Raw genomic sequence first — 19,939 nt, forward strand, 5'->3', positions numbered from 1 at the left:
TTGGAGATTCCAAATAACTGAGTTTTGTTTATTTGTTTGTTTGTTTTAATTTCCTAGACTTTAAACATAAATGGAGGCTTTCTGGTTTCAGATACGATGGCAAGACTAGTGAAGGCTCCAATAAATTACACACTAGAGAAACACTTGACCTATGCATTTAAGCTCTCTATATAATCTAATAAATTATGTTGAGTTTTAAACTGATGAAATATAATGAAAATTATGTAGTAGATTCACTGTGCACAGGCTATCAGTCCCAAGGGAGGACTTCCACTGAGCAAAGGATAGTAAAGACTATCACAATGTCACCCACCAGGAATAGGGGTGTGAACACTTCAGCCCACTGCATCTTGGGCTGTAATTTCCACCACTTGCCTGAGTCTGATGAGACAAAACATTTGCACCTTATTACTCACAGATAGCCTGCAAGTGACAGTAAAGTCTAGGACTTATGGCAAGCCAGTCACCTAAAGCTCAGAAAAGCTGCCAGGAGCAGATAGAATCTCATCTGTGTTTGCCTCATGTTGCCTATAGCTGATGGACGCTGAAAGAAATTCTCTCTGGATTTTATGCCCGAAGGACACCTAACTAGCTGAAATGCTAAAGTGTTGTAGGACATCCTCTTCTAGGAGGAGCAGAAACATAGCCTGGGCTGTTCCACACAATGACTCATCTCAGAATATTGCATTTCCAGCACAATCTACAGTTTTTCTGAAAACCACAAGCAAGAAAAGTGAGGTAAAGCTGGGCTGACCAAGGCCACCCAGAAACCATCGTGAAAAGGCAAATTAGTCTCTGATTGCCAGCCTTTATGAGGTCTTCATTTTAAAGAATTTGTTATAGGCTAAAGTAACTGCAGACAAAGTCTGCCAGTAGAAACTACCAGGTTCATTTAAGGCTCAAGGTTCTGGAAGTCTATTTATTGAGCTGTGAAACAAATAAATAAGAAAGTAAGGATGATACATCTCATTATAATTTTTCAGACAGGAGATCTTATTCTACTTGACTGGGCTTTTGTGTCCAGGCTATATTCTAAGAACGAAAGAATTCTAAGATATAAAATATTCCAAGATTCTTCATTATTATGCCTCTCCTAACTTATGCAAGTGATCTTTAATTAAAGTAGATGTGTAGAGGTAGATGAGAATATTTTTCCAGATATGTTTCTCATTACCAAAAGCATAATCAAATACCTCAACTCTAACCTTCTAGATCACAAATTTTCATAGGATACCAGTTTATTTTAGTGTTCAAGAAATTTTATTCTACATATCACATAGATCAAATGACTAAAAACTGATGTTTTAAAATTGACAGTAAAAATTGTAAACCCAGGTTGTCTTGTGGAATAAAAATTTATCTGTTCCTCTGATTAAAACAATAACAAAAAATAGGACATTCTGCTACCCAATCCTTCTCTCCTAGTGTGGGCAACTTACTAAGTTGGTTCACAAACACTCCAAAAATGTCCACATTTGTACTATTCATTGAAGTCCACCATTCATTGACAAGGTAAGAGATAAACCCATTCTGAAATAATCACACAAACAATACTGTATATCAATGAAATGTATCTACAGCTATACTTAATAACCAACACAAAACTTAATAACAATGCTGAATAAAAAATAAAATCAATTCCTAAAACTCTACATATAGTATGTTAAATTCTTTAAAATTCAACACCAGATAAATCTTTAAAAAACATATCTGTCTTAGGCAAATATATTTTATTTTTAAGCAGTAAGAGAATTATGCATTAACAAAATCAGGAATTGGCTACCTTTAAGGTGAGACGGAGGACAGGATAGAAAAGAGGTTAAAAATAGATTTAATTTTTGGTAACAGTTTAAGTTCTGATATGGATAGTAAATTTACATGTATTTGTTATATTAAATAAATGTAAAAAGCAATAACATAAATAAGAGATGATAACATTGTTTGGAAATAGGTAAATTCTGTTGTTAAAATTTTATTATAAGAACTGGTTCCTTCTAATTATCTGTTGGCTCTGCTTCCTTCTGTGTTGGCTTTTTCACTCATGGTAAGATTATAAGCAGGAGTCCTGTATGTGTACCCTCAGCAACTCTATTAGGAAAAAGAAAATGACTTCCCTCAATAGTCCAGAAAAATGTGTTAACTTTGCATTTGTTTGCTAATAACGCTTCAATCCAATCATTAACTGCTAGGGGACTTATTTTATAATCAATCTAGCGAGAGTCATATTCACACCCTTGGGAAAAAATAACACAATCCAAACATTACACAGATATACTGAAAATGGCAAAGTTATGGCTACTTAGAGGAAAATCAGAGTTCAGAGCCCACCAAGACAGTTTCCACAACTTGACATCAGTATTCTTATGAGGCAGGCAGGATGCATCTGCAAAAGTATTTAGATATTGTATAGAAAAACAGCAAATGACCACCAAAGATTGCACGTTTTCTCCTTATTGAGACTACATTCCATACTATATTATGAAAAATATTTCACTGTATAATAGGTGCATCCTGACATTTTCAACGTCTCATTTGACGTGTTGATTGTAAGTGCTAAGTGGTATCAATGAAAGAGATTTCTACTGGAGCATTTGATGTATCTCAAGTCCCGACCTCACTTACTTTGCTGTTTTTCTAAATGATTAGTTTTAGTGTAGTACAGAAAGAATCTTTTATTTATATCCTTAACCATCGCATAGGTAATTTTACAGAAAATTTAGTTATAAATCATTACCCAAGCTCTCTTCCAATGTGGTTTCATTTGTCTTATTTATTTACTTATATAGCAATTGATTATTTAATGCCGACTATTAATTGTCATTTTCAACATTTTCTTAGAGTAGATAAGTGTGCAACCTGGGCAAGCTGCTTAACTTCTGTGAGTTTCAGTTTTCTTTCAGTTTTATTACCTACTTCATGGAATAGTAATGTGGATTAAAAGATCAAACTTTTATAAAATGGAAAACAGAGCCTAGTATATAAAAAGCATTCAATATATATTTGGTAGAATAAAATTATATTAATAAAAATGTGTTTTAATGAGTGTTATTTTACTAACTTGAGTTAATAAAACAAATAGAAATGAAGTTGAAAAAAGTGAAATTAAGTTCTTCATATACATATTAATTCTCAGACCACTTGCTATAAATATGAGGGTTCTCGGAGGGAGATGTCTATATCCCACAGACTAGAACCTCTTGTTTTGAGACATCACACTTCCTTTCCTGCATACTACTTGCGAATAAATTATAAGTGTATTACAGAAGCTAGAAAAATTAGTTTCCCAATGCAGGGAGGGGCAACTTTAAATCACTGGTGGGAGTAGAAGTATTTCTTGGTGATCCACGGCTCCTTTAACCAATGCCTTTCTGTTTTCTATCACCATCTCCACCATCCATTTGTATTTTTCCTCTGTTTCCCTCGTATCTTTGGTGTGCTTGAGGCACCTCCACATCCTCATTTGTATCTAATTGCTGAGTATGAGGAAGATTAACTTACTGTTCTTGTAGGCTAAATAGACAAATCAAAAGTTAAATTCATTACAACATTGGAATTGTTTTCAATTTGCAAAATAAGGGAAACTTTAGGGAATAATATTGTCTACGTTGCTAATACATTTTATCATGTCTTGAAATATTCCCTCTGAAATGCAGGAAAAAATTTTTTCCAATATTCTACGGGAAGGTTCCTTTCAAAAAGAGATAATCTTGACACTAATTTAGAGAAAGGAACAGGAAAAAAATGAATAATTGAATGTTTTCAAGTTTTAACGTTAGTATATGAAATAAATAGAATAAAATATAATATTTGGAATAAAACAATCTTTTGATTTCAACAAATAAGAGCCTAAACTAGTAAAAGCTTGGCCTGAGCAGATCAGAAGACAGGAGTGGTTCAGGAACAAATGGATAGTTCTGACTCTCATGTGACTCATCTCTGTTAAATCAATGCCTCTTCCTCAAGTCACACATCTGGCCTCACAGGGAATGCTCTGGGATCATCTGACAGAGGAAGAAAGGATTCTGGTCAGGTTCATATACAAGTCACCACAATATGTTGACATTAACCTAAAATGTCATCCCAGCCCTAAATGGTGGCCTTAAAGGTATGTAGCATAGAGAATTTCTGCTAGTGGACAAAACCCTGAATAATATTCTTGGTTTCAACTTTGTACAGAAGAGGAAGAGTCTTGGGTAATAAATACACATTGACTCGAAGCAATGGTAAATGCTTCCTGTTGATCAAGTGTCTGGAAGTTCAGAAGACTGGACTAAGTGATCTGGAAAAAAGTTATGTGAATAGACCTATTGAAGTTGGAACTAGCTTGAAAACATGTACAAGAGAACAGGCTTTAACTATCCAGACGATGAGGATGGACTGTGCTCTGACATGATCCAGCCTAAGGATATTCCAGTGATGGTACAATAAGCACATGAACAGAGTATCTATACTGGCAAGGATGTTTTATGCCTGGGCTCAGTACACGCGCTCCCTACCATAAATGCTAATCTGCCATCTGCCCCCTCTGAGTGTCCAACATGCCAGTAGCAGAATCCATGCCTGAGCACTCAATGTGATGCCCATCTCTGGGAAAATATTTATGTGACTGATAGCGGGTAAATTATATAAAACCTCTTCCACTCTGAAAGTGAAAGCAATTGCTCTTAATCAGAAACAATAGACACTGTAGACATAGATTTGTCTCTCATCTCCACAGTGCCTTCATCTACACCAACATTTGACAACTTGCAGACAGATTGATATATTGATATAATACCCCTTAAAGATCGCCTAGGACCTGGTACCAATTTTAGGGCAGAGATATAAAATGTTCTCATAATCTCAGAATTCACTGATCTTCCTATATAGCCCATCACCCGTAAGCATCTAGCTTCATATAAGAGGGGAAAGGATTGTTAAGAGCTCAATCAAGGGACTAGCTAGAAGTCAGCGCTGGAGGAGACAGGATGCTGTTTTCAGGATTCAGCATATGCATTGAATGCTGAACCGACACCTGATACGTGGTGTGGAGTCCTCATTTGCCTGCCGTACATAGTTCTGAGATCCAAAGGGTGAAAGTGAGTGTTTTCTATTTTTTACACTCCCAGAAACTCACTTTCTTAGTCTTCAGATTCATGAGGACAGAAGTCCTGGTTTCTAGAGAGAAAAAGATATTTTCCAGGAACACAGCAGGAACCACTATTTTGTGCTCCTCATACAAATGGACCATCAGGCAAAAAAAATAGTTACTATTTTTACTAGGGTACTTGATTGTGGTTTTTATGAGTAGCTAGTGTTGTTACATTGGATTAGGACAGAGATGATTATATCCAGAACGCAGAGAATGCAGTGGAATCTTTCTTAGCACTTGCACACCAGGGATAACTGTTAACTGGACAATTGCAGCAACTACAGTAAATAAGAACAAGGCAACTAGGGATCAAACTCTTACAGATAAAGCTTTCAGTCACCCCACAAGGCAGACAACCAAAACCAACTGAAGTGCTGGCCAAGGGTGAAATAAATCAAGGGTGAGAAAATGGGTGCTGGAAGAGGAAGATGTTCTCTATCAGCTGTGGTTCTGGGAATTGCTGCAACATTAAGGAAGTTATCTCAGTTGTGTTTTTCTTTAGATCTAGTTTGGAAAACAGGACTGGTCACAATCCTAAGGACATTCTCAGTTACTACCTCCCAGTCTCTGGCCACATGCTCAATCAATTGTGAACCCCAGATGTTACCTCGTTCGTCTCACCCTCTCACACTGCCGGCTGCTTTGACCTTCCCTGGGAGAGGACTGTTTTCTGGCATGGTCTCTAGTGTACCTGCTATGGTGAGAGCATCCACGTCCAATCTGACTAGACCCTGGGGTTTCATTTGTAAGTGCTGTCATGAAGAGACAGAGTATATTATTCTCTAAAGGAAAAAGTTATGTGTCAATGTTTACACTATTCCTTTATGTGACTACAAACATAAAATAAAATAGAAATTATAAGTGAATATAGGTATAAGATTATTTTTAATGGAAGGAATCATAAGAAACTGTTAAAAATGATGTGTTTGTAAGAAAATATAGGAAAGTGATTATTATGCTTTTCTTTCATTTTTTACATTATTGAACTGTTTGAGTTTTCAGACAGTTCAATATGCATGTGTTCCTTTATATTTTCATGTAAATAAGACATCTGTATGGTAATATTATGTAACTTTTGATTGTATTCTTTTCTTCTCTTCTTTTGTCACTGTATTATGACAAAAGCTAATAAATGCATACTTTAAAAAATAGAATTTCTGTGAAACACGGTAAAGTATCCACAAAAATGTATTTCCTCTGCCATCTGAATTGTTGCTAAAATAAGAGCAAAATAGAAATTATACGTTAATCCGCAATGACAAAAAAGGAGACAGGAAATACTGGCTGGTGAAAGATTTTCACACAGTTTTTCAAAAATAGAGAACAGTGTTACTAGGTAGTTAACTTAGCATTGTGGGGGAAGTTACAGCCATCTGAGCACGGACAGAGAAAACTAGCAAGTTAGTTCACCTGCAAAACTCCTGAGATGCTAAATTCTTGTAGCATATGATTCTACAGACTGTAGGTGTGAAACATACATTGTATTACATGAAAATTATTTTATTTCCACAGGCCATTTTCTACACAGACAGGTAAGAATTCCTCTATATTACTTCACAAAAGATTGGAGGTTTATTCTTTTGAAAGACTGAGCTAAACAATTCCCAGTGTTAATGTGGAGGACAGTGATGAAACATGCATGTACAAGGATAAGTGAAATCTACAATGTGAACTATGGGGCCCTTTCCTCTTGCTGCTCACAGGATGTCAGCAGTCAGCACACATTACAACCTTATCAATTTCCCACTACTCTATACGTAGCCTAAGCAGCAGGATAGAAGATTGTTCTTTTAGAAGGAAATATATGAGTGATACTGTAGTGCCTGAAACCTCACAAATTAAGCCCGAAAATATATAAACACTTCCCACACATTTGGAAATTCTAAATTTTTTAAACTTTATTTCCTCCACTTTATACATATGGTGAGTTTCTGCTTTCAGGGATGATGCGAAGACCAGTGAATAGCAAGATAGGGTAATAGAAACCTGTCCTCAAAGGAAAGCCAAGAGGAATTGCTCTTCTGCACTTTTGTGATTCTAAGTTTAATAATATTTCTCTGTCATAGATATTTCAGGAAGTTATCTAATTATGAAATAGTATAAAAAATACTATAATAATGAAAAATAATACCTTACTCTTTTGAATGTGTTATTGTCTCATTTTTCCACTCCAAATCCCATGAGGTTGTTATTGTCTTGATTGTACAAATGAGTTAACCAAGGCTGAAAAATTTTAAGGTCATCTAGCTTAAATTATTAAGTCCAACTATTTCCCTTTAGCCTCCAAGAAAACATTTCTGCCCCACAGTTTCTTCATTGCATTCTTTACTTCTGCATTTCTCAGCGTATAAATCAGAGGATTTAACATGGGAGTGATAATGGTGTAAAATACAGCCACCATCTTATCCTCTGAAAAGGTAGTATCAGGGCGCATGTACGTAAAAGTACAGGGGCCGAAAAAGATAATGACCACGACAATGTGGGAGCCACAGGTGGAGAGGGCTTTGCGCCTGCCTTCTGCTGACTGCTTTCTCAGGGAAACCAGGATGATGCTGTAGGAGATTAGCAAGATAACAAAACTCCCCAGAGCAATGGTACCACTGTTGGCTGTCACAACAACACCAACAATGTACGTGTCTGTGCAGGCAAGTTTCAACACAGGGTGAACATCACAAAAGTAGTGATCTACCTCATTGGGTCCACAAAAGGGTAGTTGGACTACCAGAGCCACTTGGATAATGGAGTGTAAGAACCCACCTACCCATGTCCCTAATAACATTTTATTGCATCTCTCCCGGTCCATGATGGTCATATAATGTAGAGGTTTACAGATAGCCACATAATGATCATAGGCCATTGCAGTGAGGATGAAGATCTCAGTGCAACCAAAGAAATGTACTCCAAAGAGTTGCAACATGCATCCCACATAAGAGATGGTTTTGTCCTTTGCTAACAGGTCAACAATCATCTTGGGAGCTGTGACTGAAGAGTAACAAATGTCCACAAAAGACAAGAAGCTGAGAAAGAAATACATGGGTGACTTAAACAGGTTGCTCAGGCGAACTGTCAGCATGATGAGGAGATTTCCTAGAAGAATGATTATGTAGAAGAAAGAAAACACCACGAAACAAACTTTCTCAATCTCTGGGCTCTGAGAAAGACCCCAGAAAATGAATTCAGTTACGTTGTTTGTTTTTTCCATGGAATGGGTCAAGTTCTTAGGAGACAATTAAATTACCTGAAAAAAAGAAAACATAAAAAGGACTATATTTATTTTATTTCTAACACAGAACCAGTGGAAAATCACAGTAGATGAAAATAGGAAAAAATGCTGATTGGCATGCATACTTAAGGAAATTGAAGTGCATCTATTTTGATCATCTTACCTCAAGATAAGATCACATTCATTCACTTCAGGTGAGAAAGCAAAATCCAGAGAGATAAAGTAAATCCCCTCAATCTCATATATATGTTACCATATGCCTCTCTTCTCTCATCTTTTATAAATGTTTATTTAGCTGTTTCTAAACTTTATTTAGTTTTTATTTTGTATAAGACACTGAGTTTTGAAACAACTGTTGTATTTTGGGATATGTTAACATCTATGTTATCCACTGGCAAATATCTGGAAATGTTAGCTTTATTTTTGACCCATAAGTGAAAACAGACGCCCACATTTCACCTTTTGAATACTGCCATGCCTGATTATCACATCCACTCACAAATACTCTGCAATTTCTCTGCAAGTTTATCCACTCATGGGCTTTGAAAGTTCTTCTCATGAAACTCTATCTTTGTGCACATGATGTATGCACCTCTGCCAATGTGGCCTCGAGCCCTGATAGTCAAGATGTAGTGTGATGTAATAGAAAGAGGGGCAAAATTACATAAACTTGATTATAAAATGATAGTACTGTAACCCCCAGGGTAAATTATTTAACTTAACAGAAATTCTCTTATCCCATTTGTGAAATGACAGTTTCAATTTCACAATTACATATCACATTAATACTATTTCAGCCATGAAGTTAAATCACTTCTGTCAGTATGAAATATTCGTAAAACCCTGATAGGAAGGCAGAAATAAGGTAAGGCAATAAAAGAAATTTCTAGAGACAAAGCAAGACCTGTTTGATTTGAAAGGGGGGGGAGTGAAGTCTTATGTAATTTCTCCACGTGCAAACTCAGAATACTTTAGGATTTTCTAGGACTGACTTTGCTTTGTATTTTTAAACATTTGTCTATTAACTGAAACGAAGAAAATGGGCATAAAAAAGAGAAGACTGTCCCTTAATGTCAACATTGCTTCATACATCTTTCTAATTTTTCAAGTTTTATTCTGGCCATATTCATTCTCCCAATTTGGTTGATTTATATTTCTGGAAGAGATCATCACTGAATGACAATTTTAATGGGTTTAGGAAAATGACATTTATGTAAATGGATGAATATTCAATGGTGAAATTTCAGGCACTACAATGCGGTCATTGGTACATGGATGGAAAAGGGTATGTGTAATAGTTTTGATTAATGGAGCTTTTAGGATTCTTTCTCAAATCAACTACAGATATAAATGATCCCTCCAGTTACAGGTGGCCTAGCAGAGACCTGTAGATCCTCTCAAGATCCATCCAGCTGAATGCTGACAACTCCTACTAAACTCTGCGCTCTCAGCTATCCTTATGCAGTGAAGTTGTGCCTAATTCTTCCAGCTTTTGCAAATCTATAGGATTGTATTTCTTCAGGTATTCCTGTTAGAGCTGGCACAATAGTCATTACAGGTGTGCTATCTCTTGTGCATTACAAAATAATGATTGTAAGAGTAATAGTAACAATATGATTTAGATACAGTCTCAAGCACATCCCCTGCTTTTACATGCTATTCCTCTTCAGTTTTCCTGCTGAATTAAAAGAAAAATGCTATCCTCCACTAAGAGAGCCCCTCAACTTAAGGAAGCTCACATCATAGCAGTTTTGGGCAACAATTATTTATGTTGCTTGGCTCTCATCTAGAAGAAACTGGACTTTTGCACACAAGCCTGAGGATTTTTTCCCCTACTGTCCATATCACAAGGTTCTAGAGGAAATTTTTTTTCATTCATCAAGCTATTTTATCCAGGTATTCATTTATCTTAATTGCAGAATTGAGATCTAAAGTTCCATTTATCAGAATGTGCATCCTAGTAAAGGCTGTTAACCTTCTGAATCATGGCGTCTCTTGACTCCAACTGATGCAGTAACATCTTGCTGTTTCTCTCCTTAAGCCAATATCCCTCACAAGGATGCCTTCCTCCTTTATCTGGGCATTTTGGGCAAAATGACTCACTTTCCTTTGAAATTACTGACATTTTCTTATTCGTATTCATCCTGCCCTTCCTCATAGTCATGTTTAGGTACATGTTACTATTTTACTATCATGATTTTAATAATTTCATTCTCTCTGTATTTCAGAGAACAATATTTTTTGGTTATTTTACAAATGTTCAAAATCTAACAATTTAATTATCTTTTTCTACAAATATTCCGTATTCATTTTAAAAGAAAAAAAATCTCACCAGTATTTTCCAGAGCTTGAGTTCACTTTATGTTTCTATCTCTTCTTGAGTTAATTTGGATGCAGCTGCCCAAAGTAAAGTAACAGTGATGCCCGAGGAATTCCTTTGTGAATAATTAGTACCAGAAAATACCTGATCCCCCAAACTGAAAGGCTGGTAGAAATGAGTCTTTGTTGTTCCTGGTTTTCTCACCTAATGATATCTGCTATTTCACAGGTCTTTGACAATAAATGCTCTTTTCTCTATTCTTATAGGTCTATTAAAAGAGGAAGATGCAAAATGATAAATGACCCTGGAGACAGCTTTTCCCCAAAGTCTTCCTCCATAGTCAAAACCAAATTGCAGACCTACCAATGAAATTTAATTCTAGTTTCTGTTTAATTTTTTAAAATTAAATCTTAAAAATTGTTGCTAAATACAAAAACTGATCAATTCTCATATTAACGACTATAGACCTAATCCAAAGCAATTCAGCAAAGAGAAGTAATAATTTTATCATTCTAAACCTTGTTTTTGAATTAATATGCTTCATTATATGCATTAAATAGTCCATATTTGATATAACATATTAAGATACCTGTTTTATGTTATTTATTGAATTGTAATTGTTCTTTCTTGAAAGCTATATTTTAATAGAAAATAGTATATTCTATTGTGCTATTTGGGAACATTGCTTTTCTTCTTAATTGATTCTATGCTGATTTATGGAGAAATAGGTGGGATAAAGTTCATGTTTAGCCTATGCGTGGAATAAGTATGGTGTTGAACTTAATTCATTTACTTTTATATTGTAAATACTTAAGGTTGACTCATGAAAACTAATAATAATCTTGCTTTTTCTCTTCCTATTTCTATTAGTTTCTTTCCCCATGCTTGACTTTTTTACTTTACTCTTCTTACCTTATCTTACCTTTTTCTTTATTTCAAACAACATCCAAAATGTCCAAGAGATCCTACTTATATTTTCACTATCTGGAGTTAGCAGGAGAAATGAGTGAAAAATAAACAGCAGGAAGTAAAAGAGCAATGATGCCCAGGTTTGTGGAAACATTCATCATGATTAAGCTAGGGTGTTAGTTTCCTGTTGCTGCTGCAACGAATTACCACAAACTTAGTGGCTAAAATCAATACAAAGTCAGTATTTCACAGTTATGCAGGTGAGAAGTCACTGGGCTAAAATCAAGGCATTGGAATGGATGAATCCTTCTGAAGTCTGTAGGGGAAAACTCATTCTGTTAATTCTTCCAGCTTCTAGAATCTACCAGCTTCCTTATGGCCCCTTTCCTTCATCTCCAAAGCAGGCAGTTTAGCATCTTCAAATCTAACTTATTCTGCTTCACTTTCCCATTTTAAATAAACCTTGTGAATACGTTGAGCCCACATGGATAGTGCAGGATAACATCTTTGTTTTAAGGTCAACTGATAAACAAACTTAATTTTTATCTACAATCTTAATCACCTTATCATGTAACAAAATATACTGATAAGTTCTGAGGACTAAGATGTGAACATCTTTGGAGATCCCTATTCTGCCGCTCAGTTATTTAGATGAGTAGCGGGGCGAGTCAGTATATCTTCTATTCCTACTTTGCAAAATGTGCTTTGAGATCTAGATGTTTAAAAATATGTTTTGGAACAAATGCTAAATATAATATATAAATAATGGAATATTAATTTCCATATTTTATAACAGAAATGTGTGCAAAGGAAGGATATCTGATGAGAATTATCTCTTGGATTAAAAAAAGACAGCTACATGTCATGCCATAGGAGAATGACAGTAAATTAATACAAGATATAAGAATAGTGCATACACAGCAATGGTCAATAGATTTAACATTCATTTATTATAATAGCTTTGTTGAGATATGATTCATATACTATGTAATTCATGAATTTAAAGTGTACAGTTTAATTGATGTTTCATAAACAGTGTTGGGCAACCATCAACACAATCTAAGTTTACAACATCTTTGTCCCCTCAAAAAGAAACCCCATTCTCATTAGCAATCACTCCTCATTCCTCTCTCACACCATCACCCCCAGCTCTAGGCAAACACTAATCTACTTTCTGTTACTATAGATTGGCATCTCTGGACTTTTTTTTACATAAAAATAATCATAAAATATGTAGTTTTTTGTAACTTGCTTCTTTCACTTGCCATAGCATTCTTAAAGATAATCCCATTGATGGGAGTGTAAATTAGTTCAACCGTTGTGGAAGACAATGTGGTGAGTCCTCAGAGAGCTAAAGGCAGAAATACCATTCCATCCAACAATCCCATTACTGCATATCTACCTAAAGGAATATAAATCCTTCTATTATAAAGACACATGCACACATATGTTCATTGCAACACTATTCACAATAACAAAGACATGGAATCAACCTAAATGTCCATCAATGATAGACTAGATAAACAAAATGTGATACATATACACAATGGAATACTATGCAGCCATAAAAAAGAATGAGATCATGTTCTTTGATGGGACATGGATGGACCTGGAGGCCGTCATCCTTAGCAAACTAACACAGGAACAGAAAACCAAATAAGGCATGTTCTCACTTATAAGTGGGATTTAAAAGCCATATTTTTCTTGAGACCAATAGATATGAACACTTTTTTGTAATACATTGTTTTCTCTAGATTAAATTTACATACAATGAAATGCAATGTTTTGAAGTATATGCTTCGATGATTTTTGACACATGTATATATTCATGTAACCACTAACAAATTCAAGATGTAGAAAACTCAACAACTCAGAAGTTTTGTCATGCACCATTTCAGTTCATTCCCCCAGATACAACTACTTTTCTGATTTTTATGATTCAGTTTTAGTTTTTCCAATTGTAAACTTATTATGATTGATTGAAGCATTCATTCATTTGTGTCTAGACTGTTTTGAGATTTATCATGTTGTTTTGTGTATCATTAGTCCATTATTTTCCTTTGCAGAAGAGTGTTTGCTGAAAAGCATCCTATAATGTTTACTGTAACTTTTGTCTTTTAAATGCAGTATAATTATATTTAACTTTATTAAGATTTTTGAATTTAAGTTTCTATTGCTTCAGTTTACTTTGTCTCCTCTATAACTTTCTTCTCAATTTTCTTTATTACTTCAATCTAATCAAGAAATGTTCTTGTGCAGTATAAAATTCTATCCTCTTTTTTGTCTTTTTTAAAAAATAGACCATCTTTAGGGCACTTTTAGTTTCTCATACAGCAAAATTGAACAGAAGGCATAAATATTTCCGATATAGCCTCTGGCCCTACTCATGCGCAACTTCCTTTATTATTAACATTGTCCAATCAGAGCGTTTCATTCTTTACAACTGGTGAATCCACGTGGATGCATCATTATCATTGAAAGTCCGTAGGGTTTATTCTTGTTATACAACAGGGTTTTATGATGAGATTCGTGGATTCATTCTTGGTATTGTATATTCTGTGGGTTTGTACAATGTATAATGACATTTCTGCACTCTTATATCATATAGAATAGTTTCATTTCCCTAAAATTGCCTGCACTCCACCTATTTATCCTTCCCACACCCCAACACAGTTTTACTATCTTGATAACTTTACGTTTTCCAAAATGTCATATAGTTGTAGTCATACATTATTAGTATTTTCAGATTGGCTTATTTCACTTAATAATATGCATTTAAGTCTCCTCCATGTCTTTTCATGGGTTAATACCTTATTTCTTTTTAGTGCTGAACGAATTTAATTGTCTGAATATACCACAGTTTATTTATGCATAGACTTACTGAAAGATACCTTGGTTGCTTCCAAGTTTGGTGACACAGAGAAACCTAACATAAACACCTGAATGTCAGGGTTTTTTTTGCATGGACATAAGTTTTTCATTCGTTTGATATTTCAAAAATACCAAGAAAAATACCAAGTGGTATAATTGCTGTGTCTTATGGTAAAAGTATGTTTAGTACTTGAGAAACTGCTAAACTCTCATCTATGGTGGCTGTGCCATTTTTCATTCCCAACAACAATGAATGAGTGTTCCCTTTGCTCTACACCTTCAGCAGCATTTGGCATTGTCAGTATTATGGATTTGGTTATTTTAATAGATATGCAGTGGTATATCATTGTTGCTTTAATTCATATTCTTCTGGTGACCTGTGATATGTCGTATCTTTCCATAGGCTTCCGTGTCATCTGTATATCTTCTTTGGTGAGATGTCTGTTAAGGACTTCAGCCTATTTCTTTAGTCTGGTTCTTTTCTTTCTGTTTTTCTCTTTATTATTTTTATATAGGTATACTCTTGTCATGGAGATTTGCTCCACAGATTTTTTGTCACCCCTGTACTAAGCCTAGTACCCAACAGTTATGTTTTCTGCTCCTCTCCCACCTCCCACACTCTACTCTCCTAAAGGCCCCAGTATGTGTTGTTTCCCTCTATGTGTCCCTGTGATCTCATCATTTAGCTCCCAGTTATAAGTGAGAACATGCAGTATTAGTTTGCTAAGGATAATGGCATCCAGCTCCATCCATGTTCCCGCAAAAGACATACTCTCATTCTTTTATATGGCTGCATAGTATTTCAGGGTATGTGTGTATATATATATATGTATATATATATATATATTATGTGTGTCTGTATAGTAAACTCTTCGTCATTTTTAAGTTGTGGTTTATTTTGTTTTATTCTACTGAAGACTCCCCACTTCACTTTTCCTTATATAATATATAATATATATAAGGAATACATATATATATATCTATAATATATATACGTATATTATATATATACGTATATATAACATATATAATATATATACGACATATATATATACGTATATATATAATATATACACATATATAATATATACGTATATATATAATATATACGTATATAATATATATTTATCAGGGTATTTATATATATATAAAATATATATTTATCAGGGTGTATATATATATATGTATATATATATATATATATAAAATCACATTTTCTTTATCCAATCTATCATTGATGGGCATTTAGGTTGATTCCACGTTGTTTGTTTTCTTATCATTTGTTTTAAGATTTCTTTGTATATTTTGGATAACAGTCTTTTATCAGATGTTTTTTGCCAGTCTTTTCTGCAAGTTTGTGGCTTGTCTTTTCATTCTTTTGATACTACCTATCATAGCAAAGAAGAAATGTTTATTTTACGAAATCTAGATCATCAACTCTTTCTTTCAAGAATGATACTTCTGATGTTATATCTAAAAAGTCATCACCAAACTCATGGTTATCTAGATTTTCTGTAATGTTACTTTGTAAGAATTTTATTTGCCTGCTTTGATAATCAATATTGCTTCAAATGCTAACATATGTGCCTGCTTTATCCTTTTCATGCCTTCAGTTTCACTTTCATGTGTATGTGTAATCAACGATTTAGGTGCATCTTTTGTGAAAGCACATTTGACAAACTGTATTTTAAACCATTATGGTAATTTTCATTATCCTGCTGAAGAATTTACTACATTGTGTTAATTTTGTTTTACTTATATATTTTAATTGGCTTGTATGATCTTTTTTTGCTTTAATTTTTGCTTTTGCCCAATTTTTCTGTTTCCTTCCCATTTTCTTGCTTTTTATTTGGAATGGTATTGTTTCTTTTTAAAAATACATTTCTGGCTGGGTGCGGTGGGTCAAGCCTGTAATCCCAGCATTTTGGGAGGCAGAGGCAGGCAGATCACAAGGCCAGGAGTTCAAAAGCAACTTGGCTAATAGGGTGAAACCCCATCTTTACTAAAAATACAAAAATTAGCTGGGCGTGGTGGTGCACACCTGTAGTCCAAGCTACTCAGGAGGCTGAGGCAGGAGAATCGCTTGAATCCTGGAGGCGGAGGTTGCAGTGTGCCAAGATGGCACTGCTGCACTCCAGCCTGGTGACAGAGTGAGACTCTGTCTCAAAAAACACTAATAATACATTTCTTTGTCTCTTTTTCTCTCCATCTCCTGCTATTTTAGTAATTACTTAAAAAATCATGTCTGTACATTAATATTACCAAGTCTGAATTTAATCAGTGTCTTTTCTCTCCTAATAAGCAATACTTCTTTTCAACTTCCATGGTGTTGTGCTCTAAGTTTTTTGTTCTCTCTTCTATTTTTCATCTTATCTATTAGACATGATTAATATTTTTAATACAATATCTCAGTTTACAAATATGGTTAGTATTTTCCTGATTCATTATTACTTCCTGGATTTTAAATTTTTCTTCTTGGAACATCTTTCCTCTTAATAAAAATTATTATTTACAACTACTTTGAGTGAGTGTGTCTGTATAGTAAACTCTTGGCCATTTTTAAGTTGTGGTTTATTTTGTTTTATTCTACTGAAGACTCCCCACTTCACTTTTCCTGAAAAAAATATAGACTTCAAGGATAATATTTTACATTTGGCACCTTTAAAATGTAATTCTATTTTCTTCTGGCTTCTAGTCTTTCTGTGTTTTAAATTTTTATTTATTTATTTATTTTTGAGACGGAGTTCCATTCTTGTTGCCCAGACTGGAGTGCAATGGTGTGATCTCTGCTCACTGCAAACTCCACCTCACAGGTTCAAGTGATTCTCCTGCCTCAGCTTCCCGAGTAGCTGAGATTACAGGCATGTGCCACCACGCCCAGCGAATTTTGCATTTTTTGTAGAGACGGGGTTTCTCCATGTTGGTCAGGTTGGTCTTGAACTCCTGATCTTAGGGCATTCCTCCGCCTCAGCCTCCCAAAGTGCTGGGATTACAGGCGTGAGTTGCCGCACCCTGCCTTGTGTTTTAAATTATTATTAATTAGAAGTAATATTTTGTAAGGCTCTTTTTGAGAGCACCTCTTTTACTTTGTTGTAATTTTTTTCTAAATATTTCTCATAGTTCTAGAAATTGTCAATTATTATCTCTTTAAATGTATTTTCTCACTATTTTATAAATCTTGAAGTTTGGTAGTTGTGTGTTGCCCCCGTTTATTCCATTTCTAAGGTCTCTTAATATCCCTTTAACTTTTTCCATATCTTTGTCTCTCTCTTCTTTGTTCTGAGTAAATTTGTTGATATCTGGAATTCACTGATTAATTAGGATACACTACTATGTTTTATCCACTGAGTTTCTAATAAAGGTATCATTTTATTTATTTCTTGAAGTTATTTTGTTTGTTTTCTAACAGCCCAGAAAATTTTTAAACCAATGTTGTAATTTGACTTTAAAATCAGTTTCTATTTTATACAATAAAGATTTATATTATATTTTGTGTCCACTAACTACAATAAACCCAGTCTTTGTATGCTGTGCTCTGACGTAGCTGTTTCCAACCTAATTTCCTCCTATATTCAGTCATTTTTATTGTGTGATCATTTGCTTTTGAGCAAATTTTTTCTTCTTTTAATTTTTGGTTTTCTATATGAGCAGATTTATTTAACTATGCCTTAAGTATAAATTCCTGAAAAGACTTTATTTTCTGCATTATGTGTCTGCACACACATGTGTGTATGTGTTTGAGTGTGTGTGTGACAATCCAGTGTTAGCATAAACTCATAGCGTGCCTTCTTCATTTGGCATCACTGCCCTTATTGGGAGTACAGTGAAGTATATTTTTTATTCCTTCTTAGAAGCTAAATACAGAATTTTCCCAGTTTCATTTAACATGGCAAGTGACTTCATATGCTACAATGAATATTCTATTTGATCACATTTTTCAGTGGTGATACCTGTGTGTTAATTTTGCTATCATAATCTAATGCTGCATTCTTGGAAGTTTTTCTACGTTTCATTGTGTAAATTACCATTGTAAGAGCTTTCTTCCTTTTTCCCTGTGATTGACAGACAGTTTTGCATTAATCAGCTTATCCCATACCCCATTGTGTGGATCCTAGAAGTGCAAGATGTTTCACTTACTTATTTCTAAACGTTTTATTTCACTTAGTGTTTTTCTATAGGTACTTATTTTTTCAATTAATATCTTTCATTTATATCAGTAATACATTATGAAAGAATATTAATACAAATATAGTACTACTTTCTTAAAATTGTTTTAATTACACTATAAAGTATAATGAAATAATAAAAGACATATATCCACCAAAAAAGATATGTTTCAAAATGTTCAAAGCCGCACTATACATAGTAACTCTAAATGGGAAACCACCCAAATGTCTGGCAACAAGGGAATGCATAAATCAATCATTATATATTCATATGATAAGACACCGTATACATCAATGAAAACAATCAGAAAACTTACCAACATGAGAAATGACTCACAAATGAAATACTGAGAAGACACCCACTCAGCAGCAAAATCTGTATCACTCTTACTCTTCAAAGTACAAGAACAGATAAAAACATTATTATTAATTATTATTATTATTATTATTATTATTATTATTATTTGAGACGGAGTCTTGTTCTGTCACCCAGCCTAGAGTGCTGTGGCGTGATCTTGGCTCACTGCAACCCCCGCCTCCCGTGTTCAAGCGATTCTCCTGCCTCAGCCCCCTGAGTAGCTGGGATTACAGGTGCTTGCCCCCACGCCCGGCTAATTTTTGTATTTTTAGTAGAGACGGGGTTTCACCATCTTGGCCAGGCTGGTCTCGAATTCCTGACCTCATGATCCACCCGCCTCAGCCTCCCAGGGTGCTGGGATTACAGGCATGAGCCACCGTGCCCAGCTGAAAACTATTTATTTTAGGAATAAATATTGTGGTTAACTTTGGGAGGTATTAATCATAAAGAGGAATAAGGAGGACCTCTGATGTGCTGATAATTTCTGTCTCTTAATCCAGTTGCTGATTTCACAGTCATGCTCAGTTTGCAAAAGTTCGTGAGCTGTACACGGGCAATACATGCATTTTTTGTGTTTAGACTTGAGTAAAAATGTAAAAGCTGAGAGTAATATTTCATTGATCTTCTCAGAAGTTTAAGGCATAAAAACATAATCTATTTTATTTTTTCAACACAACGCCATGTAATCCTTTATTTTTAAGAAATTTTCTGGTTATTTCATATCGCATAAGCACAGTTGTAATGATTAAAAAAGGCGGAGGAGAGTATCGATAAGAATAATGTCCAATTTGTTAAAGAGATATCAATGTAAAGTATAAAACCACAGAAGGGATATGCTTCCTGTTTGCCCACTTTTCTCTCCAAACATTAAGGATAAGAGCAAGATGAGAGTGAATCTTTCTCATTCATCAGTGTGGTCTCAGGGAACCACGGCATGAAAAGCAGAAACAATTCAGAAAAG

The 19,939-nt window shown here is 34.6% G+C and overlaps 1 protein-coding gene across 1 annotated transcript; it reads right to left on the reverse strand.

Annotated features, from left to right (window-relative positions):
• Positions 1-6,381: 6,381 nt before the first annotated feature.
• On the reverse strand, positions 6,382-10,909 carry OR4S2 (olfactory receptor family 4 subfamily S member 2). Its single transcript, XM_055293461.2, has 2 exons — positions 10,687-10,909; positions 6,382-8,369 (listed from the first exon to the last, which is right to left on the reverse strand). The coding sequence occupies exon 2, from the start codon at positions 8,331-8,333 to the stop codon at positions 7,398-7,400; it is 936 nt and encodes a 311-aa protein (XP_055149436.2). The 5' UTR covers positions 8,334-8,369; positions 10,687-10,909; the 3' UTR covers positions 6,382-7,397.
• Positions 10,910-19,939: the final 9,030 nt, after the last annotated feature.

Source organism: Symphalangus syndactylus, chromosome 1 (assembly GCF_028878055.3).
Source record: "Symphalangus syndactylus isolate Jambi chromosome 1, NHGRI_mSymSyn1-v2.1_pri, whole genome shotgun sequence".
In the NCBI taxonomy this organism is placed as follows: Eukaryota; Metazoa; Chordata; class Mammalia; order Primates; family Hylobatidae; genus Symphalangus; species Symphalangus syndactylus.

Coding starts and splice junctions, on each gene's coding strand:
- OR4S2 (XM_055293461.2), bottom strand. CDS start 8,333: ATGGAAAAAACAAACAACGTAACTGAATTCATTTTCTGGGGTCTTTCT.